Source organism: Chiloscyllium plagiosum, unplaced genomic scaffold (assembly GCF_037043375.1).
Source record: "Chiloscyllium plagiosum isolate Xiang-an unplaced genomic scaffold, Cpla_swu_hap1 HiC_scaffold_19, whole genome shotgun sequence".
In the NCBI taxonomy this organism is placed as follows: domain Eukaryota; kingdom Metazoa; phylum Chordata; class Chondrichthyes; order Orectolobiformes; family Hemiscylliidae; genus Chiloscyllium; species Chiloscyllium plagiosum.
The window spans coordinates 6,126,701-6,144,326 of NW_028270157.1; the positions used below are offsets into that span (position 1 = coordinate 6,126,701).

General features: G+C 39.9%; 1 protein-coding gene across 4 annotated transcripts in view; it reads right to left on the reverse strand.

Moving 5' to 3' along the window:
- mdm2 (MDM2 proto-oncogene) overlaps positions 1-17,626 on the reverse strand; it is a 66,370-nt gene that overhangs the window by 46,989 nt on the left and 1,755 nt on the right. For all 4 annotated transcript variants that reach the window (XR_015760369.1, XM_043708713.2, XM_043708710.2 and 1 more), the window contains 5 exons: positions 17,383-17,516; positions 11,756-11,805; positions 2,384-2,448; positions 1,974-2,064; positions 52-212 (listed from right to left, as the gene is read on the reverse strand). Coding sequence is in view for 3 of the 4 variants with exons in the window: in XM_043708713.2 (XP_043564648.1) it covers positions 52-212; positions 1,974-2,064; positions 2,384-2,448; positions 11,756-11,805; positions 17,383-17,516 (501 nt within the window). In the remaining variant the exon portion in view is untranslated. The remainder of the gene's footprint in view (positions 1-51; positions 213-1,973; positions 2,065-2,383; positions 2,449-11,755; positions 11,806-17,382; positions 17,517-17,626) is intronic.

Sequence of the window (17,626 nt, forward strand, 5' to 3'; positions counted from 1 at the left end):
TCATCTTAAAGTTACCAATCCAAAATTCCAAAATTTTGATGTTTTACAAACCAGATGACTGGGAGAATCTGATGATTCACTGTTTCCATGTTCTCGACGCAATTTGCTTATCAGACACAAAGACAGATCATCCCAATGGAGAGAAATGCTATCAGATCGATGCCGCTTTCGCCGTCTAGTATGAAACTGCTCATCAGGTGAGGCATCGTTATCTAAAACATAAATGTCACACATCAGTTTTTAAGAACAGCTCCAGTAAAGTCTAAGTGAGCTTGCTCACTTGACATTATCATCAATTACCAGTACTGTAGCTTACTGAAACGGCAAGGGTGCAGCAAGTTTTGGAGTACAAATCTTGAATAACATAGAACATAGTACAATACAGCGCCGACCTGTGAACTATTCTCAGCTCGTCCCCCTACACTATCCCAAAATCATCCATGGGCTTATCTAAGGATTGTTTAAATTTCCCTAATGTGGCTGAGTTGACTACATTAACAGGTAGGACATTCCTTGCCCTTACCACTCTCTGCGTAAAGAACTTGCCTCTGACGTCTGACTTAAATCTATCACCCCTCAATTTGTAGTTATGCCCTCGCATACAAACTGATGTCATCATCCTAGGAAAAAGTCTTTCACTGTCTACCCTATCTAATCCTCTGATCATCTTGTATGTCTCTATCAAATCCCCCCATAGCCTTCGTCTTACCAATGAGAACAGACCCAAGTCTCTCAGCCTTTCCTCATTAGACCTTCCCTCCAGACCAGGCAACATCCTGGTAAATCTCCTCTGCACCTTTTCCAATGCTTCCACATCCTTCCTGTAATGGGCGACCAGAATTGTATACAATATTCCAAGTGTGGCCGCACCAGCGTTTTGTATAGTTACAGCATGATAATGAAACCTAACACACCTTATGCCTTCTTAACAGCACTATCCACCTGGGTGGCAACTTTCAGAGATCTATGCACATGGATTCCAAGATCCCTCTGCACATCCACATTACTAAGATTCTTTCCATTGACCCAGTACTCTGCATTCCTGTTATTCTTTCTGAAGTGATCACCTCACATTTAGCTGCATTTGCCACCTCTCAGCCCAATTCTGCAGTTTACCCAAGTCCCTCTGCAACCTGTAGTATTCTTCTAAACAGTCCACTACTCCACCGACTTTAGTGTTGTCTGCAAATTTACTAATCCAACTACCTGCGTTTGCGTCTAAGTCATTTATAAAAATGACAAACAGCAGTAGTCCCAAACCAGATCCTTGTGGCACACCACTAGTAACTAGACTCCAGACTGAATATTTTCCATCAACCACCACTCACAAATATTGCTAGAATGTTGTCAGGGCCTATAGTTCTTGCAGGATCCAGTGCTTCCAACCGTTTCTCGATATCACGTGGAGTGAAATGAAATTGACATTAGTGATACTGGGGATCTCTAGTGCTACCATACTTTCTTTCTAATTTATCATTCGACACACATTTTTGTTAAAATTCTCTGAGAATGCTGTTGACATTTGCCATTACTCCCTGTTGCAATATGGTTCCAGTGGCACTCAGTCTGCTCCTTCAAATATAGATGCAAAAGCCTGGACTGCTACAGTTTGCAGGTCATTACAACTATATGCAAAGTTGGTACGGGTTCTGGTTAGGAGGTGGGGTATGGGAAAGAAAGAACGGCCTTGAACATCAATCCAATGCTCTATGCACAAACTGAATCAAGTGTGAGACATAAGGCAATTAGGTAAAAACAATGACTGCAGATGCTGGAAACCAGATTCTGGATTAGTGGTGCTGGAAGAGCACAGCAGTTCAGGCACCATCCGAGGAGCAGTAAAATCGACATTTCGGGCAAAAGCCCTTCATCTGTGATTCCTCAGCAACATCACAGGGAGGTCAGCTAACTCTGCATAGATCTGGTGATTCAAGAAATTCATTGATCCTTTTTACAGTCACCACAGTACTTACCAGAGTCACTGCAATTAGATCTTCTGCCTGTTGCAGGAGAACAGGAAACGTTGCATGATGTGCAAGCATTCCCATCATTTGGAATGACTGTCTACAAAGCAGAACAAACACTGCTAAATACAGTGCACGACAAAACACTAGACTACCATATTGAACTCAACACAATTTGAATCCTTAAAATTCTATATCATCTACATTAAATTTATATCAATGTGAAAGAAGTACACAAATTGGCATTAGATGTTGCAAATTATGGTATAACTAGGCCATTTTGTTTACTTCAGGATGAAATGCTAATGCTAGCATTCAAAATTTACAAGTGCATCAGAACTGCATTCCCAACCAAATCAATGTGTATACTGTTATTGGAAAACATGCCCAGAGCTTACAACAAGTCAAGAAAATCTTACCATGAGACAATCTTCACCCCCAAGCTGGTTGGTAATCTCTCCAAGATTGAGATCATTTATAGAATCTACATCACACAGAAAAACTTCTCAAAATGTGCTTGCAATTGTTCCAAAAAAAAACTTCACTCAATATAAAGAGTTTAAAATTTTGCTTAAAAATGGCATTAGACCAGAACTTTCAAAAATTTAGTATTTCAGAGTTATTAGAAGTTTGCATAATATAATAGCAGAAACTCAGAGATAGCATGACAGTAACAGAAGAGATATGTTTACTAATATGTGAACCATGTTGATCCCAACTGGAAATGAGCAATTTAGAGGGCCTGAAAAGAAACAATATTGGAGGCACACATTTAAGATAAACCAAAGGACTGGCAAGGCTAGATGACATTCAAGTCCATACGAATGAAGCAAACCAACGACAAAGATCCTCTGCCTATCAACAACTGCGTGATTAGTTGTCAGGTTGCTAAACAGGCTGGGCTGTGAACAGGAGAGGAGGCAACTCTGAAAAAATCTAGCTCCCAGTTTTTGCAGTAAGTCAGTTTGAATCTGAAGAAAATGAACTCATCTTTCCTTCAATAGATGCTGCAAATTGTGCCTTTGAACTGAATAGGGCATAGACTCATCATGAATCAAAGAGCCCCTCTGAGCCTTTTGCAAACCAGTGTAATCAAAGAAAGTCAAGGGGAACTCTACAGATCATCAAGAACCAACACAACAGATCTTGTTTCTACAGACACTACGGGTCTGATTTTCTAGTTTTCCCTCAGCCAATGTGTTTTTTTTCCTGTTTAGGTTTGCCTGCCAGTGTGTCTTTGTCAGGGTTTGGGAGTCTTAATTTGTAGAGTTTACTTAACTTAGTTTACTACAATTCATTAGATTCTAGCTGCAGGTAAAAAGCAATTTCTCAAGTACAGAATATGTTCAATGCTTTCTATCAACCCGACACTGAAAAATCAGGAGGACGTTTGGGGAAATTTGTATATTTTTAAAAAGACTTTTGTGATGTTTTTGGGAAGAGTTGAACTTGATTTCCAGTACACTACCTAGGGAATCATGATAGCTGGAAAGTTAATTGAGACTGGACTTTACATGGCAAAGTTAATTAAGTTAATCATTATCACCAGTTAATGATTGATAGTCAAGAGCAAGGTTTTGTTTAAAATTTCAAATCAGGTAATTTATTGTCATTGCCCTGAGAAAATGAACTATCTATTTTGTGGAGCTGAAACAGGAGCAATGTGTGTACATGCCCTTAACAATCCTGAGTATGCAAAACACTATACAGTACTGAAAACCAATTTAGCATTGTCAATGAGGACTGCAATGTGGCAGTCCTCATGTGGACAAAGAAGATGGCTGTGCATTTCCACTCAACAAAAATCAGTGACAGCCATTCATTGGTTCGTTCATAAGAAATGATTTGATGAATCGACTTATCTGGGTTTAAACTTTAAACAAAGCCTGGCCGTTAACTGCCAGACATCAATGACTAGTGCCAAGGCAAAATCTCTACCAAAGTCCACTTGCTTAGTTAACCAGTGGGCTCAGTTTTAAACTGTTGGTTTTTCCCTTAAACCGGTATTCTTGAGGCCTGTCCTGACAAGTATAAGATGAAAGACTGCCATAAAGTGTATTACTTTTCAGTATTAAATTACTTATAAAAGCATTGCTGCCATGTAGGTAAGCACAGCTGCAATATCTACAAAAAATGAATATGATCAATTTTCTGTTTCTTGTGGTGCTGCCTGAAGAACAGATAATGATGTTTCAATAGCATAATTCAGTCTTTCAAAATATATGCAAAATTTGTATTCTAATTCTGGTCTCTGGAGAATTCCTGATTTTAAATGCTCCAGCGTTGGTAGCTATGCAGTCAAAATGTATGGGCCACAAGCTCTAATTTCTTTCCCAAACCATTCATGCTTTGTTCTTTTACAAAAAGTCAGAAATCAAACAACACCAGGTTATAGTCCAACAGGTTTATCTGAAATCACAAGCTTTCAGAGTGTAGCCCTCTCATCAGGTGAAGTGAGAGGGAAGCACGCATAACAAAATTTATGGGCAGAGAGATCAAGAGCAAAGAGATCAAAAGATTATACAAATTGTGTGAGTGGAGTGTTGATCAGTATGTTTCTGCAAGTGACCAGAAGTATTAGATGGTGTGAGTAAAGTGTTAACAGCTGAATAACAAGGGATGATGTATAATCTGATTAAATAAGGCAGAGAGATAATTACAAAAAATGTAAAATAAAAAAGGTGATGCTGGAGGCAAACCAAATGACTGGAATAACATGGAACAAAAACAGAAGCTGCTGGAAAAGCCCACCAGGGCTGGCAGCATCTGTGAAGAAATGCAGAGAAAGGGTCATTTCTTCAAAACCACCTTATTTTAAATTTTTTGTAATTATCTCTCTGCCTTAATCAGATTATAGGCCATCCCTTCGCATGTTATTCAGCTGTTGACACTTTACTCACACCATCCAACACTTTTGATCACTTGCAGAGATTTATTATTCAACACTCCACTCACACCATTTCCATGATCTTTTGATCTCTCTGCCTGTAAATTCTGTGTTCTGTGTGCATCTCTTTCATGTCACCTGATGAAGGGGCTACGTTGAATCCTTGTGACTTCAAATAAACCTGTTGGTCTATAACCTGGCGTCATATGATTTCTGACTTTGTCAATACCAGTCCAACTCTGGCATCTCCACATCAGCAACCCTATGGACAACACTTTCAAACTGCTTTCAAAATCTTTCTTTCTGCCCACAAGACCCTTGCGTGTGCACACACAGAGGGAATTTTTTATGTGGATTAGCATTTTAACTAGTAGAGATACATGTTGATAAATTCTAACTAAGTAAGCAATGATGAATTATTTGCTTCTAATAAACAGCAATTCTTGTTAAGTAAGAAATTCTGTGCAGTCTACACAAGTTGGGAGAACTACCCATTTGGATACAGAACTGGCTCAAAGGCAGAAGACAGAGGGTGGTGGTGGAGGGTTGTTTTTAGACTGAAGGCTTGTGACCAGTGGAATGCCACAAGGATCAGTGCTGGGTCTACAACTTTTTGTCATTTACATAAATGATTTGGAATGTGAACATAAGAGGTATAGTTAGTAAGTTTGCAGATGACACCAAAATTGGAGGTGTAGTGGACAGCAAAGAAGGTTACCTCAGATTACAACAGGACCTTGATCAGATGGGCCAATGGACTGAGAAGTGGCAGATGGAGTTTAATTCAGATAAATGCGAGGTGCTGCATTTTGGGAAAGCAAATCTTAGCAGGACTTATACACTCAATGGTAAGGTTCCAGTGAGTGTTGCTGAACAAAGAGACCTTGGAGTACTGGTTCATAGATCCTTGAAAGTGGAGTTGCAGGTAGATAGGATAGTGAAGGAGGCATTTAGTATGCTTTCCTTTATTGGTCAGAGTATTGAGTACAGGACATTGGTTAGGCCACTGTTTTAATATTGCATGCAATTCTGGTCTCCTTCCTATTGAAAATATGTTGTGAAACTTGAAGTGGTTCAGAAAAGATTACAAGGATGTTGCCAGGGTTGGAGAATTTGAGCTATAGGGGGAGTTTGAATAGTCTAGGGCTGTTTTCTCTGGGAGTGCCGGAGCTGAGGGGTGACCTTATAGAGGTTTATAAAATCATGAGGGGCATGGATAGGACAAATAGACAAAGTCTTTTCCCTGGGTTGGGGAGAGTCCAGAACTAGAGGGCATAGGCTTAGCGTGAGAGGGGAAAGATATAAAAGAGAACTATGGGGCAACGTTTTCACACAGAAGGTGGCATGTGTATGGAATGAGCTGCCAGAGAAAGAGGTGGAGGCTAGTACAATTGCAACATTTAAAAGGCAACTGGATGGGTATATGAATAGGAAGGGTTTGGAGGGATATGGGCTAGATGCTGGCAGGTGGGACTAGATTGGGTTGGGATATTTGGTCTGCATGGACGAGTTGGACCAAAGGATGTATTTTTGTGCTGTACATCTCTATGACTCTAAGTGAAGGCCTTTTTTGAAAATTTAGATCCAATTGATGTTAAATTGGGAACTTTTGCATACTTTCTAAAATCTTTAACTTTGAGATGACTCAAGGAATAGCACTGGATTTCAAGCACACTTCCCCCCCCCCATTAGCCATATCATCATGGATCACTACTTCTCAGTGTCTCAGTTTTTTCAGCTTAATTAAGACTGTGTACATTAGTGATACCACTGCGGAACATAACCAGATCTTGATCATGGATAACTATACTACAGTTGAATCGCATAGTAACCATTGCTATGTCAAAACCGTATCAGGTATTTGTACTCTTTTTCAATGAGAGCAGCTCAATGACCAACCAGGGACTAACCTTCTTCTGGAGGTATAGTGATTGGGATCAGGTTGACCTTGTTAACTACAAATTTCTTGATTGGTGTTGTTAACCTGAGCCAATCAGGAAAGCCCTGGCTGACCAATACTACCAGGAGATTCCTGGTGGTGGAATTTGAATAAAGATTCGTGCACCTAGTGTCTCACACCTGCACACACACACCATGGGTGCTGGGGATAAAATAAGCACTACCGCACTTAGGTGGTAGTGTGGGGGTTAAAATAAAAAAAAAGAAAAAAAAAATAAATAAACAGGAGTGTCTCCCCTCCCCTTCACTGTTTTGATCACACAGCAAAGAAAAAAAAAAGAAAAAGAGAAAAAAATACTACCAGGAGATTTAGAATCTCCTCAGTTCAGGAGACTGGCTGTGGCCAACCAGTTCGGAGTCAGTTTTCTGTCCACAAGCAAATAAAGGGTGATTTGGTAACAGGACCTGGCTTGTGTGCAGTTATTTCAGGAGGAAAGTATGATAAATAAAAGGATTGAAAACTTGCTGATAAAACTTGGATTAGACTTAGTAATATGTAGCAGAACTAGGTGATCATTTCTGGTAATGAGGTAAATCTGCAGGATTACACTGCACAACTGATGACTGACGAGACAACATGCATCACAAAATTGAATTTGGAGAAAGCTACAGCTTGTTCTAACACTGCACCAGACAATCATGTAAACCAAAGCCATAACAGGTGATCCTTCCTTGACAAAAATAACCTCAATGCACTCTGATAACCAGTACAATTTTGGCAGTACCAAAATAACAATACTACTAGTATGATGCAGGCACTCATATTGATACTAAAACAATAAATTAAGTTTGGGTTTTTGAGTTAGGTGTGTGTGTGTGTGTGTGTGTGTGTGTGTGAAGTTAATTAACTATTACTTAACTAATTAACTTTGTTGCCCTGGAAATTTAAAACTGTGTAGGAGGTCCAGTGTTTAAATTTATGGGTTTGCGTCCACTATGGTAGCACTTTGTGACACAGAAAAATAAAACAGAAAAATCAGTTTAGAAAGTCAGGAGAGATTTTCTTAAGATTAAGGAAAACACTCATAGCAGAGAGCATGTGAGAATGTGAGCAAAAGCACACAAGAAAAATGTTACTGTTACTTTGAGCTTGGAGCATTTCTGTGTAAAGATGGCTTTATAGGCCAGTGCTCATGAGAACGGAAGAATAGAGTGAAGCAAAATTATTGGTCAAGTGGCAGACCAAGAGTACTGGAATTAATCTCCAAAGAGATTACTTAATGCAAAGTCTGTTAAGATCAGATTTGTAACAGTTCCTTGAAGAAACTATTTACAGTTTTGTAGCCTATAAATTAAAGTCACAGTAACTTAAACCTTCCAAGGTGTTTGAAACAGAGATTGTAGTGTGAGTTACTATATGAGTAGTGTTTTTGGGTTAGAGTGTAATTTTAGATACTGTACAAAAGCTATCTTTCTTTCCAATTTATAAAGGTCTTCTGGAAAACTACTGAGGTGACTTACAAAAGCTATTACAATTTGAGGCAAGAGGTAATGGTTTTGGCTGTGGTAATGAATGATTTGAACATCATTCATATGCCTGGAAAGGAAAATGCCATCACGTTTGCCACGTTGAGAATATACATGCCAAAGATTGTGATGTGTAAAAATAATTCCTGTCTAACTTAGTGTATAATTCATATAAACAGATACGAATTAGTGGTAAGATGACGTTTGATGAACAATAAAAATGTCTAAGATAGATATTCATTCTTGGGGGTGGAAGGTCTGATGTAGACTGATTTATATATTTTAATATCATCTACTGTAAGTTTGGGTTTAAGTTATTAACATAGTAAACCTACCTCAGACTCCTGCTCATTGAAGACAGAGCTGTAGTCAACACCATTATCTCATCCAGCCTAATCTCAAAACTCTGAGATCTAGGTCTCAGCTCCACTCTCTGCAACTGGATCCTCAGCTCCCTGACCCATAGACTGCAATAAGTAAAAATAGATATTGGCACCTCATCCATGATAACACTCAACACTGGAGTGCTAAGGATGCATTCTCAGCCCCTCCTGTACTCCCTGTATATCCACAACTGTGTAGCCAAGTTCTGAACAAACACTATTAACAACTTTGCTGACAACACCCCTGCGGTGAGATGGATATCAAACAATGATGAGTCAAAATACAGAAAGGGGAGGGGGAACTTGGTGATGTGGTGCAATAATAACAACAATCTCTCTCAATAAATTGGCAAAACAAAAGAACTGATTGTTGACTTCAGAAAGAAAGGAGAAGTTGCCCCCATCTACATCAACAGATGAGACAGTTGAGATTATCAAGTTCCTAGAAGTGACGATAACTGTCAACTGTCCTGGATTCCTCACATAGTTGCAACGGTCACCAAGCACAACAATAGTTCTTCTTCCTCAGTTGGCTTAGGAAATTTAGCATGTCTATGAGGACGCTCACAAACTTTTAGATGCACCTCAAGAGCATACTATTCAGGTGCATTACAGCCCCAAAGGGCAACTGCTCTGTCCAGGACCACAAGAAACTACAAGATTGTGTGCACAACCCAAACCATCACGGAAACCAACCTTCCATCAATGGACTCTATTTACACCTCTCGTTGCCGTGGAGAAGCTGCTAATATCAAAGACCCATCTCACCCAAGTAATACTCACCTACAAACTCTTCCGTCAGGCAAAAGGTACAGAGGTTTGAACACACGCACCAACACGCTCAAGAACTGCTTCTTCCCTGCTGTTGTTAGGCTGATGGACTCTCTAACTTCAAATCATGTTGATTTTATTAATGATGGTCTTGGTTCATGCACATCCTGTGTGGTTAAGTAACCTGTATGCCCCACTCTGTCTAGATATTTTCATCCAATGATCTGGATGTCCTTGAGTACTATGATCTGCTTGCACTGCTTGCAAACAAAGCTATTCATTGTACAGAAGTATATTTGATAATAACCCAAACCAAACCCGTCTGAAGTTAATAATTGGCTCAACATATTTCTGCAGTCATGACGATTTATTTTAAAACAGTTTTTGAGGCCTAGCTTTAGAATAAATAGATTTGTATGTGCATTGATAGGGTTTTATGACAGAGCAATTTAAACAAGTTAAAGTTTAGGAAGCTAAAGTTGAAGCTCAAATGAAACATCTATAGCTAAAAGGTTACTTTTTTTAGTTTTATTTTAAGTATTGAGCATCTTGTGAAATCAATGGATGAAGTTGGCTGTATGGGCCAGTGCTCCTGAGAAGGGAAGGATATAGTGAAACAAGGTTAAGAGTCAGTGTTAGTTCTAGACCAGATGTGTTGGGATAAAACACTTAAAAAGGTGAATAAAAACATCTATCTAAAGTTCCAATCCATAATTTATAGTCACAAGTGACATAGGCCTACCAAGATATTTGAGTCAAAGATTCTGCTGTGTTCAATGAGTGGTGCTGTGGTACTATAAATAGAGTGTTTTTGGACACTGTACCAGGCGTGTGTTTTGGATACTCACCAAATCTGTTGTTCATCTTTCCAATTTATGAAGTTGTGTTTTGGAATTAGTGGGATTATACTTCTGTTGTGTGTTTAGAAATCTTTGGATTTGACATTATTGACAGAGTTTGGTTTATTCTATTTTATTTTTGTTTCTTTCAGAAATGAATATCTTTTTTGTGAAGCAAAGTCTGCTGCATTGTGTGCAGTGAGAAAAAACAACTTTGGTCATATTTTGATTTTTATTTTAGTTGTAACAATCAAGCCAAGTTTCTATTTGGGATGAGACCTGTCCAGCAATAATGTCAGGGAGGATCGTTAGGGCAGCATGGTGGCTCAATGGTCAGCACGGCTGCCTCACAGTGCCAGGGACCCAGGTTCGATTCCTGCTTTGGGCGACTCTCTGTGTTGAGTTTGCATTCTCCCAGTGTCTGCATGGGTTTCCTCCAACTATTCTGGTTTCCTCCCACAATCCAAAAGGTGTGCAGGTCAGGTGAATTGGCCATGCTAAATTGCCCGTAGTGTTATGTGCATCAATCAGGGATAAATGTAGGGAAATGAGTCTCGGTGTGGACTTGTTGGGTCAAAGAGCCTGTTTCCACACTAGGGAATCTAATCTAGTAACACCACATGCATATTTAAATGTGCCCAAGCGTGGGCAATGTCAATCCATATAAACTCCCTGCATTTAATTACTTTTCAGGTATCCAATTAACCAAAAAAAAACTGTAACCTAAACAGTTCATTGTGACAAGTTTTCAGCTAAAGCCCAAACATTGTAACAATTCAACTTGTCCAGACTTGTCCTACCTGCCTATCTCCTTTTCCACCGATCCACTCCACACTCTCCTCCCTGACCTATCACCTTCACCCCCTCCCCCACTCACCTATTGTACTCTATGCTACTTTCTCCCCATCCCCACCCTCCTCTAGCTTATCTCTCCACGCTTCAGGCTCTCTGCCTTTATTCCTGATGAAGGGCTTTTGCCCGAAATGTCGATTTCGCAGCTCCTTGGATGCTGCCTGAACTGCTGTGCTCTTCCAGCACCACTAATCCATAATCTAAAAACTTCCCAACTCTTCTGACCATTCTCTTATTATTAAAGGGCATTCAGAACTAACAAGAACGTGCTAATCGCTTGCAAGCAATGAGTACATAATGTCGGAATTGGAGTCCTTAATTCAGAAATCAAAACCATTTCCACTACATGTACAAGGCGGGTAATTGAACAGCACATGATTAAGCTTTTCAGACTGGTGCTTCATTTCACTGTGCAACTGCAATCATTTTTGACCTAAAATACATATCTACTTCAAAAAACAATGCTCTCTCTAATTTAAAGTGCAATTAAATTAAAATCTTCAGTAACTAGCTTTCATTTTGTTCTGATGTCAATTTGAAACTGATTTTCCTTCTGACTTTCCCTTCCCAAATCCTTTCCTTAAAAGTGACATAATTGAAAGTAGTTAGTGTAGACAAATCAAGGCAACGTACCTTCATGGCCCACGGATATCAAATTTTTTGAGAGCATGGCATATAATGTTCTGGAAAATATAGAAGTACATGTTTATATAGGTTGTGTTCAGCCTATTACACAATTAATACAGTGTGACATATATCTCATTACAATTTAAGGAACATTAACTTTACATTATATTATTCTTAAGCTGGTCTCTGCAAGAGATATTAAAGGTAAAGTCACCATAGTTCGAATGGACCAAACAGCTGCTCTCTCATTAGAGAGAGATGACTAGTGGTGCTGCTAGTACTAACTTCAGCAACTCTGATGCTACTGATGCAAATTTCAGATTCAGAGAAATAAAATTGATGACAACTTACTGCGGATACCATATCCTATCCATATTTAAGCAAGAACTGGAAAACCATGGAGTGGTGGTGGGTTGGGGGGGGGGGGGGGGGGGGGGGGGGGGGGTGGAAATCTATGTTGGAAGACAGAAAGACACTTGCCTTTAAATGACTAATGTGCAAGATGTAAGCCTGAAATTAACAATTGCTGTTATTGTCCTCACACCAAACATATTATAATAAATCTTTACTTCACTATTTTGTCAAGGGTGAATACATTTAATGGATTAATATTTTAAACTGTTAATTTTCAACCCTTGCAATGCAGCTATTATAGCATTATTCAACATGGCGGTTCAGCAGTTAGCACTGCTGCCTCACAGCATCAGGGACACAGGTTCAATCCCAGCCTTGGGCAACTGTCTGTGTGGAATTTGCACGTTCTCCAAGTGCCTGCATGGGTTTCCTCCGGGTGCTCCGGTTTCCTCTCACTATCCAAAGATGTGCAGGCCAAGTGAATTGACCATGCTAAATTGCCCCTAACGTTAGATGCATTTGTCAGAGGGAAATGGGTTTGGGTGGGTTACTCTTCGGAGGGTCAGTATGGACTTGCTGGGCCAAATGGCCTGCTTCCCACTATAGGGAATCTAATCTAATCTAATATAAATCACTGATAAAGATTATATACAGGTCTGCATTTTCTAGAAGCATAAACATGTGAATAGAGATCTGCATTAACAAGTGTGAGTACAACATGTAAATTTTAAAGACCATTTTAAAGCAGAGTTAGTGAAGAGTTTGGTGAGACAGAGGAGGACACTTCGGGCTCAGACTTCAAGTATTCATAAACTGAACAAATAAAATAAGATGTGTATAAGAAGTCAGAGTTAGTTTTCCACATTGTGAGCTTCTGGTCATAATTTTGTTGGTAGATGTACAGCAGCTACAAGATACAGAACAAGGACAAGATGTTGCAATCTCACCATACCTATTGCGTTTTTAAATTCAAACTGCCTTGTACAGATAGTACTTAATTATTGCATTTTAGTATTTAAATACTTGTGCATCATCATAAAATATTATTTGAATATATGATTATGAAGGCTTTGTCAGGTTAACAAATGCTGAAATAAAAAGATTCTGCTAGATACTAGAAATCGGAAATAAAAAAGTCTGGTGAAACTCAGCAATCCAGCACATCTGTGGAGATAAAGTTAACATTTCAAGTCTTAAGACTTTTCTTCAGATACCTCGTAAGTATTTCATTTATTAATTTGTATAACGTAGCGCTGTTTTATTCGGGTCTTTAACCATGATGGTAAAAAGTTGAGTTTCAGTACAGATCTCTGCTGAACACGTTATACTTTGAGCCCAAAGCTAGAAGATATAGGTTTAAGGTGACAGGTGAGAGATTTAAAATGGATCTAAGCAGCAAATGTTGTACACAGAGGGTGGTGCATTCATGGAATGAACTGTTTGCAATTTTTGAGAAGATTTGTAAGTCAGGTTGAGTTTCAGTTTGTAAGTTTGCTCGCTGAGATGGCGTACCCTGCAAAGACTACATCGGACAGACAGGCAGAAAACTAGCCACCAGAATACACCAACACCAACTAGCCACCAAAAGACATGACCCACTATCAGTAGTATCCTTACAAACAGACGAAGGAGGACACCACTTCAACTGTGACAACACATCCATCCTAGGACAGGCTAAAAAGAGACACGCATAAGAACTGGAACTCCATCAATAAACACATCATTTTGACCCCTTTTACCAACCTCTGAGGAAAAAGAACTGAAATGTTATCATCGACCTTAAGGGATCAAGACACACAAATAGAAAGTGGGATAGAACGTCAGCATGTCACTGGACGCTCACCAATGATACTACCCAGCATGGTGATGAAACATCTAAAAACAAACTGCCAGCTCAGCGAACAAATTTACAATATGGAACGAACATTCAGAAGTAGTAGTGGTGGAGGCTAGTACAAATACAACATTTAAAAGGAATCTGGATGAGCGTATGAATAGGAAGGGTGTAGTGGGATATAGGTCAAACGTGACCATGTTAATTTAGGAAGGTTTGATTGGCATGGACAAGGGTCTGTTTCCAGGCTGTATAACTCTATGACATTAGTCCGAATGCTTTCTGTTTTTAATCCATCTCCAATATGCCAACCAATTATCAACCCAAGGTTAGCCTCACCCTAAATTCGGTGCATTTTAATTCTTGCTAATTAGTCTTGTATGTAATGCTTAAGAAACACATTCCTTCCATCATTAGGTCAGAAATGGGGATGTTCGCCAGTGATTACAAAATGTTCAGCACAATTTGTGAATCCTCAAATATTTAAGCAGTCAATGTTCAAATGCAACAGGATCTGGACAAATTCCAGGCTTGGGCTGATAAGTGGCAAGTAACATTTGCATCACACGAATGCTAGGCTACAACGATCACCAAAAAGAGACAATCTAACCACCACCCCATGACATTCAATGGTGTTATCATTACTGAATCGTCCACTATCAATATCCTGGGGTGATCAATGACCAGAAATTTAACTGGACATACCACATAAACAGTGGGAGAAAGTGAGGACTGCAGATGCTGGAGTACTAGAGTTGAAAAATGTGGTGCTGGAAAAAAAACACAGCAGGCCAGGCAGCATCCGAGGATCAGGAGAATCGACGTTTCGGGCATAAGCCCTTCAGGAATGAGGCTGAAGAAGGGCTTATGCCCAAAACATCGATTCTCCTGATCCTCGGATGCTGCCTGGCCTGCTGTGTTTTTTTCCCAGCACATTTTTCAACTCTCATATCACATAAACAGTGGCTACAATAGCAGGTCAGAGGCTCGGAATTCTGCAGCGAGTAACTCCCCTCCTGAATCCCCAGAGACTGTCCACCATCTACAAGGCACAAGTTAGAAATTTGAGGGAATACTCCTCATTTGCTGGATGAGTGCAGCCCCAACTCCACTCAAAGCTTGACACCATCCAGGACAAAGGAACTCACTTGATTGGCACTACATCCACAAGCATCCACTCCCTCCACCACTGATGTTCAGTAGCAGCAGTGTGTATTATCCACAAGATGCACTGCAGTAATTCACCAAAGATCCTCAGAAAACACCTTCCAAACCCATGACCACTTCCATCTAGAAGGACAAGGGCAGCAGACATATGGGAACATCACCACTTTCAAGAACTATCCAAGCCACTCATCATCTTGACTTGGAAATATATTGCTGTTCCTTCACCGTCACTGGGTCAATATCCTGGAATTCCCTCCGAAAAGGGCATTGTGGGTCAATTCTCAGCACATGGATTACAACAGTTCAAGAAGGCAGCTCACTACAACCTTCAAGGGCAATTAGGGGCCGGTAATAGAACATAGAGAAGTACAGCATTGAACAAGCCATTTGGCCTACGATGTTGTACCAAGGTTTAATCCTAATGTAAAATATAATAACTTAACCTACACACCCCTCAACTCACTGCTATCCATGTGCATATCCAGCAGTCACTTAAATGACCCTAATGACTCTGCTTCCACCACCACCGCTGGCAACGTATTCCATGCATTCACAACTCTCTGCGTAAAGACCTACCTCTGATGGCTCCTCGATACCTTTCTCCGAATATCTTAAAACTATGACCCCTTGTACCAGTCAATCCTGCCCTGCAGAAAAGTCTCTGGCTACTGACTATCTATTCCACCCATTATCTTGTATACCTCGATCAGGTCTCCTCTCTTCCTCCTTCTCTCCAGAGAGAAAAGTCTGAGCTTATTCAACCTTTCTTCATAAGGCAAGCCCTCCAGTCCAGGCAGTATCCTGGTAAACCTTCTTTGCACCCTCTTCAAAGCCTCTGTACCTTTGCTACAGTGGGGCGACCAGAACTGGACACAATATTCCAAGTGTGATCTCACCAGGGACTTGTAGAGCTATAGCAAAACCTCGTGGCTCTTAAACTCGATCCCCCTGTTAATGAAAGCCAATACACCACATGCTTTCTTAACAACCCTATCCACTTGGGTGGCAACTTTGAGGGATCTATGTACTTACACACCCAGATCCCTCTATTCCTCCACACTGCCAAGAATCTTGTCTTTAATCCTGTATTCAGCATTCGAGTTCGACAATCCAAAATGCATCACTTCGCATTTATCCAGGTTGAACTCCATCTGCCATTTCTCAGCCCAGCTCTGCATCCCGTCTATGTCGCGCTGCAGCCTGCAATAGTCCTCGATACTATCAACGGCACCTCCAATCTTTGTGTTATCTGCAAGTTTACTAACCCACCCCTCAACCTCCTCATCCAAGTCATTTATAAAAGTTTCAAAGAGCAGAGATCCAAGAACAGAACCCTGCGGGACCCCACTCAACACAGACCTCCAGGCAGAATATTTCCATCCACAACCACTCTCTGCCTTATGTCAGCCAACCAATTCTGAATCTAGACAGCCAAATCTCCCTGTATCCCAAACTTCCTGACTTTATGAACGAGCCTACCATGGTGAATAAACGCTAGATAGCCAGCAATGCCCAAATCTCACAAATGAGTTGTAAAAAACCTTATGGACATCCATTTAGACACGCTGTCCTATCCATCCTATTAACAACCTACTCAAATTCTAATCAGATTGGTCAGGCACAACCATTCAGTGATGAATGTTCACTTGCTGATCAGCTCATACTTTTTATGATTAGAATTGAAGAAGGTTGTTAATAGGATGGATAGGACAGAGTGTCTAAATGATGTCGATAAGATTTTTTAAAACTCATTTGAGAGATTTGGGCATTGCTGGCTATCTAGCATTTATTACCAGTCCCTAATTGCTCTTGAGAAGGTGGTAGTGAACTGCCTTCTTGAACCGCTGTAATCCATGTGCTGTGGATTGACCCACAATGTCCTTGGGAGGGAATTCCAGAATACTGACCCAGTGACAGTGAAGGAACGGCGATAAAATTCCAGTAACTTTACAACAGTGATGTTACTGTAGTTTTTTTTTGTTTTTCCTTCTCTCAAACCATCTGCAATTTCCCCACCTGTGTTTTAAATATGCTCGTTTTGGAATCAGAGACCTAAATCATATTATGTTTATTGTTGTTATTTTTGAAAATTTTATTAAATGTGCTAAGAATAGGGAAACAGCAGAGACAAGCCATATCTCATTTATTCGAGCACAGTGTTGAGAATAAGAAACGTTAAATTTATTTATGCAATTTAACCCAATTTTTAAAGTATTTCAACACTCTTCCAACATGTTCACAAAACAGTCTGAAAGTTTGTCTTCAAAATTTATTTTACCGTGGTTCTTTAATTGAAAAGCTCTGCACTCCAAACAAGTGACTCAACAGATCATCAGAACAATGTACTATATGTTGCTGTCTTTCATCATACAACTGCTTAGCCATTATGTACTGTCCCAAGTAGTGCATTACCTGTTCAAAAGAAATATAATCAATTTTCAGTTCAAAGCTTCAGCACAATACTTGCATATATTAAATTACAGTAGTGTGTTTAATGAGACTTAAGGTACAAGGTGCAAGCA